Source organism: Erinaceus europaeus, chromosome 13 (assembly GCF_950295315.1).
Source record: "Erinaceus europaeus chromosome 13, mEriEur2.1, whole genome shotgun sequence".
NCBI lineage: Eukaryota > Metazoa > Chordata > Mammalia > Eulipotyphla > Erinaceidae > Erinaceus > Erinaceus europaeus.
Genome location: NC_080174.1, coordinates 86,489,122 through 86,501,846, shown reverse-complemented (window position 1 = coordinate 86,501,846; position 12,725 = coordinate 86,489,122). Strand labels below are relative to the sequence as shown.

Below are 12,725 nucleotides of genomic sequence, written 5' to 3'. Positions count from 1 at the left end.
GTGGTTTAAAAGCCTCTTTCTTTTTTTTTTTCTTCCCTGTAGGCTATGGGAGCCTGAGAGCTTTTAAACTATCAGTAGGCTTCTTAGCTTAATCACTGACTCCTGACCAAGAGATAAAGCAGGGTGTGGCAGAGATAACCCAGTGGTTATGCAAAGAGACTTTCACAGCCCCTCAGCTATGCCACCAAGGTATAGGTCTTCTGAGTTTCCTGGTTAGATCTCTGTCCCCTGGTGTCCCTTCCTGTCGCTGCTCCAGATTCTGAGGGTAGTAGCAATGGAGACTCAGAGTTGCACTTGGTGAGTCTCTGGGGAGTCCTCTCCTCCCTTAAGCTGTCCCCTTGTTGGTGGAGCAGACTGGAGGTGGTGTCTCAACTGATAAACTGCTGAACCATTAGCAGTCACTTAATCTCTCCTTAGGCCCCTCTCTCCTCTCTGTCACCAGCCACGCATGTTTGTACTCACCAGTGATTTACTGGGTTCCTGTGGTCATTCTAGTCCTGTCTTGTTTCGGTCCGGTTGGTCTCCTTTGGTATTCCTAGTTGATCCGGGAGAGGAGAGGAGGGGAGGGGAGGGGAGGGGAGGGGAGGGGAGGGGAGGAGAGGAGAGGAGAGGAGAGGAGAGGAGAGGAGAGGAGAGGAGAGGAGAGGAGAGGAGAGGAGAGGAGAGAAAGCGATCTGTTGCTCGTCGAATGCTTCAAGATCAAAGTGAATGGTCTATGTCTTTAGAATAAAAATAGACAGCAAGAACATAGAAGGCAGAATAGTCCCTGAATATGATACCATATTTTGTCAAGAAAGATAATAGTCTTAATAACTAAACTTATCTGCCAAGAATCTCTGTTTATCTTCTATAATATTTTTCTGCACGGGATATAAAATGTAATCATGAACTTGTTAATGTAAAGTTCTGTACATTTTTTTTTTCTTTATAATGTCTCCTTCCAACACCAGTCTAAGAACACTGTGGTCTTACATTGATCACAGGGATCCTTTTTTTAAAAAAATACTTATTTATTTTTTCTTTTGTTGTCCTTGTTGTTTTATTGTTGTGGGTATTATTGTCGTTGTTATTTATGTCGTCATTGCTGGATAGGACAGAGAGAAATGGAGAGAGGAGGGGAAGACAGAGGGGGAGAAAAAGATAGACACCTGCATACCTGCTTCACCTCCTGTGAAAGCGACTCCCCTGCAGGTGGGGAGCCGGGGGCTCAAACCGGGATCCTTATGCTGGTCCTTGCGCTTAGCACCACATGTACTTAACCCGCTGTGCTACCGCCCGACTCCCCGAGGGATTAATTTTATGTCCTAATTCTAGGGGAAGGAAAAAAAAACGGGGGATATTGTCTAGTTGGGTTCAATTCTTGTTGCCGGTATCCTTATAATTTGAGGTCGATTGGAGGATGAAGTAATTTGCCGGGGCAGAGTCTCACAGGCCCCAGCTGTCGCTTTCCTTGTCTTTCTTCACAGTCCTTTCAGTCAGTTGTACAAAGGGATTTAAGAATCACATGGTTGAAGACTCTAACCTCTAAGGCCTTGGCTGAGCATTCCTTGTTTCCCATAACTGTGCTGAGATATTATTATTATTATTTATATTTTAAAATGTTATTGGTGATTTACAAAACTATGAGAAAAGACACCATCAGCATTATTCTCTCCGCTTGATAATCTTTTGAAGAAACACTGTTTATAATTGGCTATGAGATATACTGGCAAAAATATATATATTAAGGAAGGGACAATTGTCCCTATGACAACCTTTATTGGAATCATCAAACAAGTAAATGCAGTAAAACTTGAGGGTAACTTAGACCTCACTAAAATCTTTCTTATGTGTGTTTCCTCCCCAACTTGAGGCCAGACCCCAAAGACCTAATATAGGTTTGAATACAGTAAATGACGCCCAACACTTAAGTAGTTGGGAGAAAGTCAAAGCTCATCAGATGAAGAAAGGACTACAAAAGCTGGGTCAGGCCCAGAGACTGGCTCACTTAATAATGGCTTATTATTATTATTATTATTATTATTATTTAAGAAAGGAGACATTAACAAAACCATAGGATAGGAGGGGTACAACTCCACACAGTTCCCACCACCAGAACTCCATATCCCATCCCCTCCCCTGATAGCTTTCTCTATGCCTTTGGGAGCATGGACCCAGGGTCGTTGTGGGATGCAGAAGGTGGAAGGTCTGGCTTCTGTAATTGCTTCCCCACTGAACATGGGCGTTGACAGGTTGATCCATACTCCCAGCCTGCCTCTCTCTTTCCCTAGTAGAGTGGAGCTCTGGGGAAGTAGGGCTCCTGGACACATTGGCATGCCATATATCAGCCAAGAGACTAATAACCAAAATATACAAAGAGCTCAGCAAACTTAGCACCAAAAAAGCAAATGACCCCATCCAAAAATGGCAGAGGATATGAACAAGACATTCACGTCAGAGGAGATCCAAAAGGCTAACAAACACATGAAAAACTGCTCCAGGTCGCTGATTGTCAGAGAAATGCAAATAAAGACAACACTAAGATACCACCTCACTCCTGTGAGAATGGCATACATCAAAAAGGACAGCAACAACAAATGCTGGAGAGGCTGTGAGGACAGAGGAACCCTTCTGCACTGCTGGTGGGAATGTAAACTGGTCCAGCCTCTGTGGAGAGCAGTCTGGAGAACTCTCACAAGGCTAGACATGGACCTTCCATATGACCTAGTAATTCCTCTCCTGGGGATATACCCCAAGGACTCCATAACACCCAAACAAAAAGATGTTTGTACTCCTATGTTCACAGCAGCACAATTCGTAATAGCTAAAACCTGGAAGCAACCCAGGTGCCCAACAACAGATGAGTGGCTGAGAAAGCTGTGGTATAGATACACAATGGGATACTTTTTTTTTTTTAAGAATAACTAGTTTGATTTTTTCTTTTTTTTAATTATTATTATTCTTTTATTACACCCAGCATTGTTCCTGAGGCTTGGTGCCTGCACGAGGAATCCATCACTCTCAGTGGCTAATTTTCCTTTCTTTCTTTTTTTTTTTTTTTTTTTTTTATAGGACAGAGAGAAATTAAGAGAGGATGGGAAGATAGGGTGAAAGAAGGAGAGCCGTCCAAAGCACTGCTTCGGGCTCTTGAGGGCTTCCTCCTTGCTGCAGGCGCAGAGCGAGGGCTTGTACCCCATCCTCATCCTGGGCCACATGTGCGTTCAGTCAAGTGCATTACCACCCAGCTCCCGAAGAACTAGCTGAGAGTACATATTCCTGGGAGCCGGGCGGTAGCACAGCGGGTTAAGCGCACGTGGCACAAAACGCAAGGACCGGGTGTAAGGATCCCAGTTTGACCCTCCGGCTGGCTCCCCTCCTGCAGGAGGTGGTGAAGCAGGTCTGCAGGTGTCTGTCTTTCTCTCCCCCTCTCTGTTTTCCCCTCCTCTCTCCATTTCTCTCTGTCCTATCCAACAACAACATCAATATCAACAACAATAATAACTATAACAATAAAAAAAAACAAAACAAGAGCAACAAAAAGAATAAAATGAATTTTTTAAAAAAAGAACAACAATAACTATAATAATAAAACAACAAGGGTAACAAAAGGGAATAAATAAATTTCAAAAAAAAAAACATAATCCTGACTCATCTTAGATATATTGAACCACAATTTCTTTTCCTTTTTTTTAAAAATGTGTTTCCTTTTTTTTTTTTAATTTCTTTATTGGCGAATTAATGTTTTACATTCAACAGTAAATACAATAGTTCATACATGCATAACATTCCCCAGTTTCCCACATAACACTACAACCCCCACCAGGTCCTCTGTCATCCTTGGACCTGTACTCTCTCCACCCACCCACCCCAGAGTCTTTTACTGTGGTGTGACATGCCAATTCCAGTTCATGTTCTACTTGTGTTTTCTTTTCTGATCTTGTATTTCAACTTCTGCCTGAGAGTGAGATCACCCCATAGTCATCCTTCTGTTTCTGACTTATTTCGCTTAACATGAATTTTTCAAGGTCTATCCAAGATCGGCTGAAAATGGTGAAGTCCCCATGTTTTACAGCTGAGTAGTATTCCATTGTGTATATATACCACAACTTGCTCAGCCACTCATCTGTTGTTGGAAACCTGGGTTGCTTCCAGGTTTTGGCTATTACAAATTGTGCTGCCAAGAACATATGTGTACACAGATCTTTTTGGATGGGTGTGTTGGGTTCCTTAGGATATATCCCCAGGAGAGGAATTGCAGGATCATAGGGTAGGTCGATTTCTAGACTTCTGAGGGTTGGGTTCTCCAGACTGTTCTCCAGAGGTTGGACCAATTGGCATTCCCACCAGCAGTGTAGGAGGGTTCCTTTGACCCCACACCCTCTCCAGCATTTGCTGCTGTTACCTTTTCTGATGTATGACATTCTCACAGGAGTGAAGGTGGTATCTCGTTGTTGTCTTTATTTGCATTTCTCTGACAATCAGAGACTTGGAGCATTTTTTCATGTGTTTCTCGACCTTTTGGAACTCTTCCATGGTGAATATTCTGTCCAAGTCCTCCCCCCATTTTTGGATGGGGTTATTTGTTGTCTTGTTGTTGAGTTTGGCAAGCTCTTTATATATGTTGGTTATTAAACTCTTGTCTGATGTATGGCACGTAAAGATCTTCTCCCATTCTGTGAGGGGTCTCTTGGTTTGGGTAGTAGTTTCTTTTGCTGTGAAGAAGCTTTTTAATTTGATGTAGTCCCATAGGTTTATACTTGCCTTAGTCTTCTCTGTAATCGGATTCATTTCATTGAAGATGTCTTTAAAATTTATGCGGAAGAGTTCTGCCAATATTTTCCTCTAAGTATCTGATAGTTTGTGGTCTAAAATTCCAAGTCCTTGATCCACTTGGAATTTACTTTTGTATTTGGTGAAATACAGTGGTTCAGTTTCATTCTTCTGATGTTTTAACCCATTGTTTCCAACACCATTTGTTGGAGAGAGACTCTGTTTTCCCCATTTAATAGTCTGGGTCCCTTTGTCAAAGATTAGATGTCCATAGGTGTGTTTTTCTTTCTTTCTTTCTTTCTTTTTTAAATATTTTATTTATTTATGAGAAAGGAGGAGAGAAAGAAAGAACCAGGCATCACTCTGTCACACGTGCTGCCGGGGATTGAACTCAGGACCTCATGCTTGAGAGTCCGGTGCTTTATCCACTGCGCCACCTCCCGGACCACTGAACCACAATTTCTAAAGTCGAGGCTGAAAAGTACAGTTTTTTTAGCAAGGTTTCCAGACGTTAAGTTAAGCTGAAGCTTGAGGCACTTGGTTTTAGTTTGGGCTATCAGCAGAGAGAGAGAGAGAGAGAGAGAGAGAGAGAGACCGTGCTTCTGGCGGTGTCTGCCCTGGAGGCATTGCAGTCCTCTCCTCCTACCAAACCCTGGTTGACATTCACTGTTACACACAGCTACATTCTTGTTTTTCAACTTCTGATTGATTGTAAGAACCCATATCTTACACCAGCGAATCTGCTCAGAATCCATCTCTATATCCCAGGAGAGAGCCTCCTATGACCTACTTCACCAGGTTGCCCACTGACCCTCTTTAGTTTCTGAGATTTAAGGGGCCAGGCGGAGGCGCATCTCGTTAAGCACACATTACAACGAGCAAGGACCCAGGCTCAAGCTTCTGGTCCCCTGCCTGCGGGGAGAAAGCTTCAGGAATGGTGAAGCAGGACTGAAGGTGGCTTTCTGTCTCTCTCTCTCTCCTTCCTCCACCCCTCTCAATTTCTTTCTGTCTCTGTCCAATAATAAATAAAAGATTTAAAAATTCGCTTTATTTTCCCTCTTAAATAATAAGAAAATCTGCTGTGGAGTAACTTGCTATCTCTGTCCTCGACCTAGAAGAAACTGATAACATGGGAGTCCGGCGGTAGCGCCGCGGGTTAAACGCAGGTGGCGCAAAGCACAAGGACCGGCATAAGGATCTGGGCTCCCCACCTGCAGGGGAGTCTCTTCACAGGCGGTGAAGCAGGTCTGCAGGTGTCTCTCTATCCCCCTCTCTGTCTTCCCCTCCTCTCTCCATTTCTCTCTGTCCTATCCAACTATGATGACATCAATAGCAACAATAACTACAACAACAAAAAACAACAAGGGCAACATAAGGGAATAAATGTTTAATTTTTTTTTTAAAAAAAGAAACATAACATTTTGAGTACTTTCACAAAAGGCACTGTTATCAGAGAGAGAGATCTGTGGAGGCCAGGGTGGCACAGCTGGTATAGGATGCCAGCTGTGGAGAGCCAGGACCCAGGTTTGAGCTCTCGATTCCCACCTGCAGGGGAGTGGCTTCACGAGTAAGAAAGCAGGCTGCTGGCATTTTCTCTCTCTCTCCCTCTCACCCCGTCTTGCCCTAATTTCTCTCCGTCTCTATCATAATAAAAACGAAAAATATATTTTAAAAGAAAAGAGTGACGGAATGGCTCTTGGGTGCCATGAATTCATGGCTCAGGCACTGAGCCCCCTGGAGATAATCCTGGTGGCAAGGGGAGGGGAAGGGAAGGGAAGGGAAGGGAAGGGAAGGGAAGGGAAGGGAAGGGAAGGGAAGGGAAGGGAAGGGAAGGGAAAAGAAGATTTGAAGTTTACTTTCTGCTTCGTAAGCCAAATTTCTCCATTTTTTTTTTTTTAATATTATTCCCTTTTGTTGCCCTTGTGTTTTTTCTTTGTTGTTGTAATTATCATTGTTGTTGCCTGGTGTTGAATAGAACAGAGAGAAATGGGAAGAGGAGGGGAAGACGGGGGGGGGGGGGGGGGGAGACACCTACAGACCTACTTCACCACTTGTAAAGTGACTCCCCCTGTAGGTGGGAAGCCAGGGGCTCGAACAGGGATCCTTATGATGCAGGTCATTGCACTTTGCGCCACCTGCGCTTAACCTGTTGCGCTGCCGCTGGACTCCCGCTCCTCTCTCCATTTCTCTCTGTTCTATCCAACAACGACGACATCAGTAACAACAACAATAAAACAAGGGCAACAAAAGGGAATAAATAAGGAAATAAGTATTTAAAAAAGAAAAAGCATTCTTTTCTAAATGTGCCTTTGTTTTTCTAACCTAGTGTGCTAAGATTGATAATGTCAGTCTATAACACAGAGCAGTGGTCTTCAGTACTGATGAAAACGTCCGCACGCTAGAGAGGTCGGGAGACAGATCGGAGGGAAGCTAGTGCCAGGCTTTTCCTTATTGGTGCTCTTGTTCAAATCATGCTCCTCTCAGAGTTTTTGGGTTACTGTGACTGGATGTTAGTTCTTTGTAAGTATCTGGGTCACTGATGAGTTCATATGTATATTTTAAAAGTTCTGTTAAATCCCATATAATAACATAATGCTTTCTTTTTCTTTTAGAATATATTAATAACTTATATTGGGATGTTCTTTGGTGGAGATTATATTTTCACATGGACAAACTTCATTGGTTTAAATATCAGGTAAGTAAAACCTTGACAAAACTAAGACTTTGACAAGCAGGATTGTTACACTCAGTGGTATCACAATAAGAGATACAGGGAGTCGGGCGGTAGCGCAGCGGGTTAAGTGCACGTGGCGCAAAGCACAAGGACCAGCGTTAGGATCCCGGTTCGAGCCCCCGGCCCCCCACCTGCAGGGGAGTCGCTTCACAGGCGGTGAAGCAGGTCTGCAGGTGTCTGTCTGTCTTTCCCCCTCTCTGTCTTCCCCTCTTCTCTCCATTTCTCTCTGTCCTATCCAACAACAACGACATCAATAACAACAACAATAATAACTACAACAATAAAACAACAAGGGCAACGAAAGGGAATAAATAAATATTAAACAATAGAGATACTAATCTGATGGCAAAATTGTTCAATTATTACACAAACTTCTTAAATATTTTTTTTTATAAAAAATTTTTTTTCTTTTTTTTATTAATTTTATTATTGAGAGTGATGCAGAGAGAGAGACACACACAGAGAAACACCAGAGGACTGCTCAGCTCTGGTTTATGGTGATGCAGGGGATTGAATTTGGGACTTAGGAGCCTCAGGCATGAGAGTCTGTTTGCATAACCATGATGCTGTCTCCCCACCCAAATATTTCTTTTTAATTTTTTTAATTTTATTTATTTTCCCTTTAGTTACCCTTGTAGTTATTATTGTTGTTATTGATGCCGTCGTTGTTGGATAGGACAGAGAGAAATGGAGAGAGGAGGGGAAGAGAGACAGACACCTGCAAACCTACTTCACCGCCTGTGAAGCGACTCCCCTGCAGGTGGGGAGCCGGGGGCTCGAACCGGGATCCTTGGGCCAGTCCCTGCGCTTTGTGCCACATGTGTTTAACCCACTGCGCTACCACCCAACTCCCCAAATATTTCTTTTTTTTTTTAATTTATTTTCCCTTTTGTTGCCCTTGTTGTTGTTATTTAGATAGGACAGAGAGAAATGGAGAGAGGAGAGGAAGACAGAGAGGGGGAGAGAAAGACAGACACCTGCAGACCTACTTCACTGCCTGTGAAGCGACTCCCCTGCAGGTGGGGAGCCCGGGGCTCAAACCGGGATCCTTACGCTGGTCCTTGGGCTTTGCGCCACGTGAGCTTAACCCGCTGTGCTACCACCCGACTCCCTTTTTTTTTTTTTGCCTCCAGGGTTATTGCTGGGCTCGGTGCCTGCACCATGAATCCACCGCTTCCAGGGGGCCATTTTTCCCCCTTTTGTTGCCCTTGTTGTTGCAGCCTCATTGTGGTTATTATTATTGCCATTGTTGATGTTGTTCATTGTTGGATAGGACAGAGAGAAATGGAGAGAGATGGGGAAGACAGAGAGGGGGAGAGAAAGACAGACACCTGCAGACCTGCTTCACCGCCTGTGAAGCGACTCCCCTGCAGGTGGGGAGCTGGGGGCTCGAACCGGGATCCTTATGCTGGTCCTTGCACTTTGTGCTACATGCGCTTAACCCACTGCGCCACCACCCGACCCCCCCCCCAATATTTCTTTTAATGAAAGAGATACAGAGAGTTACACCAAGTACACATTTATTTTATTTTTTTACAAGCTGTTTTTCTATTATTATTATTTGTTATTGATAGTGGTTTAAAAGACTAAGTTTACAGGGTATAGTTCTACACTGCCACCACCAGAGTTCCCAGAGTTCTGTGCCCCCCATCCTCCCAACAATTACTCCCATGGTTTCCTCAGAGTCTTAGAGACAGGCTAGCTCTGTTCCCCCCCCCCCCCTTTATGCAATTATGCCATATATTTTAAATTTCTGTTTAATAACAGGGTTGGGAAGAATAAATGGTATGCTTAGTCAGCCAGTCAGAATCCAGATTATCTGCAGAAACAGAGATGAAAAATCTTATTCTTGTCTCTTTTTGGAACTTGTGAAAATCTGAAGGGATTGCTCTTTAACTTCCAGAGTCTAGACGAGTTCTTTCTGCTGGGGTTTCCTCGGAGTCTTCAAACAGCTCCAAGTTATCAGTGAGCTACCTTTGCTTCAGTGTTCAATCTCCTTGTCAATAGCACGTCACTCCTGGTCTGTGAGCACCAGAACTGACGGGGAAGAGGGAGAAGATAATATGTGTTTCACAGTGTTTGCTATTCCAGGATTAAAGCCTGATTCTTTTTTTTTTTTTTTAATATTTATTTATTTATTCCCTTTTGTTGCCTTTGTTGTTTTGTTGTTGTAGTTATTATCGTTGTTGATATTGATGTCAATGTTGTTAGACAGGACAGAGAGAAATGGAGAGAGGAGGGGAAGACAGAGGGGGAGAGAAAGACACTGCTTCACCGCCTGTGAAGCGACTCCCCTGCAGGTGGGGAGCCGGGGGCTCGAACCGGAATCCTTACGCTGGTCCTTGCGCTTTGCGCCGTGTACGCTTAACCTGCTGTGCTACCGCCCGACTCCCTAAAGGCTGATTCTTTATCCTGGTGGCTACATTTAAACCTCAAACAAACCTAGCTCGATAATATTGCTTTAATAACATAGAAACAGAATCTCAGAGAAGTTAATTGCTTGAGGCCACAGAAATAGCAGTATTTGTAGTATTTGCTCAGAGTTCAATTTTTTTTTTTTTTTAATTTTAGTGATAATGTGAGCAGTGTAAGGTACGGGATCATCATACAAACAGAACTTAGAATAAACGCCAGAATGTTCTTTGGCTTCTGTTCACAAAGAAGACATGCTGTGCCCTGCTCCATTACTTTTATTCCAGTCAAACCAGCCTAATATGAGTGTCAAAGATCATCTTGACAGGAAATAAAAGAGTGCATTGTTATTTTCCTCAGTTGTCATTGGAGGAGGGAATCTGAGGGAGGATAGGATGAAAGGAGGAGGCACAAAGGAGGTGTATGGGACCCCCAGAAATGCTAGCTTTAGTGAGGAAGACATCGGTTAGTCCTCTCCTTGCGTCCTAGTTTAGCTACCAGGGAAACCACATACTTGGCGCACTAGGAAGATAAGAATGGCTTCCAGAAAGGAAGGGAGCTTTGTGGTCCGGGAGGTGGCGCAGTGGATAAAGCAGTGGACTCTCAAGCATGAGGACCTAAGTTCAGTCTCCGGCAGCACATGTGCCAGAGTGCTGTCTGCTTCTTTCTCTCTCTCCCCTCTTTTTTTTTTTTTTCTGTCCAGGATTATCACTAGGGGGCTCAGTGCCTGCACTACGAATCCACTGCTCCTGGAGGTTATTTTTTCCCATTTGTTACCCTTGGCGTTATTGTTGCCATTGATGTTGTTGGATAGGACAGAGAGAAATGGAGAGAGGAGGGGAAGACAGAAAAGGGGGAGAGAAAGACAGACACCTGCAAACCTGCTTCACCACCTGTGAAGAGACTCCCCTGCAGATGGGGAGCCGGGGGCTCGAACCGGGATCCTTATGCCGGTCCTTGTGCTTTGCACCACATGCGCTTAACCCACTGTGCTACCGCCTGACTCCCAGTGCTGTAATTTTATATGTTGTTGACTTCTAATAATCACTCCAGCTTTCCCACCAATCCCCTGACGCTTGTCATTTTGCTTTGCAGTATTGCTGGGAGCCTGGTGTATTCCTACATCACGTTCTCTGAAGAACAGCTGAGCAAACAGTCAGAGCCCAGCAACAAGCTGGATATCAAAGGAAAAGGAGCGGTGTGACAGAGGATCGCTTCAGACAAGTTTCAGACCAGATCGGAGCACTGGCGATGGTCACAGATTTTGGAAGAAATGCCTTTCCTTTGCACTTGTACAATCTGCGGATTGATTGCTGCCTTTTAAAATTCTATGAGGAGAGAAACTTCTAATCGACTCTATTTTAAATGTACTGTTTGAATTAATTTATAGCCGCCTAGAATGTGTGCTGGCGTTTTTAATTTATTTTTCTTACTATGCCGACAGTGAAACATCAGTGTTTTTTATAGTATTTTAGTTTAGAGTTTGATATCCAGGTGTCCCTGAGAGCTGCATGTAGAAACAAAAAAACACAAAACACAAAAACCGCCCCACGTGGAGCTCGCCACTTGAATCCTTACTGTCTTGGAGAGTGGCAGCCTCCTGCAGGAAGTGCAGCTGAGAATCTGAAATTTCTCCTCTTCCGATTTTATTTCTGAACGGTTGCTTTGTTTTCTGATGGCATCTTCGCTGCATAAGTGTTTTCCTATGAACGGTATTGATTGCCGGATGTACGGTGACCCCTGGACCCCATTCCTCTACAGGCAGCACAGTGGAGGTCAGGGCACAGAAGCCTTGTGGTCAGTGGCTTGGGCATCGAATGGATGGCATGTGCCGGGCATTGAGCTAAGTGCTGGGGCCGGGGGCTGGTTGAGTAGCCTTCAGCCCAGTCTGTGACCGACACCATGCTGTGTAAAGCCTCGGTTCAGTCTCCTCTGGGGAGAAGAGCAAGTGCACAAAGTGACCGTTCGCTTCTCTGTTGCCCTCCTCTGGGTTTGGCCGCTAGGCCTCTCTACTTTAAGTCAGTAGGACAAGGTCTCAAATTTCCCGACATGCCAGTGCTTGAGGGCAGGGGCGGCCTGGATGTTTCTGTCTCGTGAAGTCTTTGTCTTTCTCAGGCATTGACAGTGTTAGAGGTCTCTCTCTCTCTCTCTCTCTCGCTCTCTCTCTCTTGAAATGATACAAGTATAGCCTAGCCCTCCTATATCCGTATTGTTTAGCTCACTAACTTCTTAAGATCATGTTGGTGTCCTTCGGAAGCAGGAAGGACGTTGACTCACAGTTACGTTGCTTGGTTTAGAGACAGCCCCTGATTCTGACTTCGGACTCTGTTGACCTTAGGCAGTTTTTTTGATGACTTAACAGTGAACCTGATTTCCATTTCTTTTTTGAAGAATTACACTGAGATCATGCTGATAGTCATGACCTTTCTTTTTTTCTTTCTTGGCTTTTCTTTTATCAAAGACTGTCCAGTGATGCTGGCTCCATGGCATTAGTTCTATGGCCAACTTGCCAGTTACAGGCTCCATGTAAGAGGTCTTTAAGCTCACTTTTCTTCCCTTTCTCCTCCTCTTTTTTTTTTTTTTCCCCTCCAGGGTTATCACTGGGGTTTGGTGCCGGCACTACAAATCCACTGCTCCTGGTGGCCACTTTTTCCATTTTATTGAATAGGACAGAGAGAAATTAAGAAGGCAGGCGAAGATGGAGAGGGAGAAAGATAGACACCGACAGACCCGCTTCATTGCTTGTGAAGCTACCCCCCTGTAGGTGGGGAGCCGGGGGCTGGAACCCAGATCCTTACGGTCCTTGTGCTTCGTACTATGTGCACTTAAC

At 44.3% G+C, this 12,725-nt stretch overlaps 1 protein-coding gene across 1 annotated transcript in view; it reads left to right on the top strand.

The window, feature by feature from the left end:
- Positions 1–11,359, top strand: part of SLC35D1 (solute carrier family 35 member D1) — a 45,579-nt gene extending 34,220 nt beyond the window's left edge. Inside the window, exons 11-12 of the mRNA XM_007528246.3 lie at positions 7,362–7,444; positions 10,991–11,359. Coding sequence (XP_007528308.1) covers positions 7,362–7,444; positions 10,991–11,099 — 192 coding nt within the window. The 3' untranslated portion in view covers positions 11,100–11,359. The remainder of the gene's footprint in view (positions 1–7,361; positions 7,445–10,990) is intronic.
- The last annotated feature ends 1,366 nt before the right edge of the window (positions 11,360–12,725 follow it).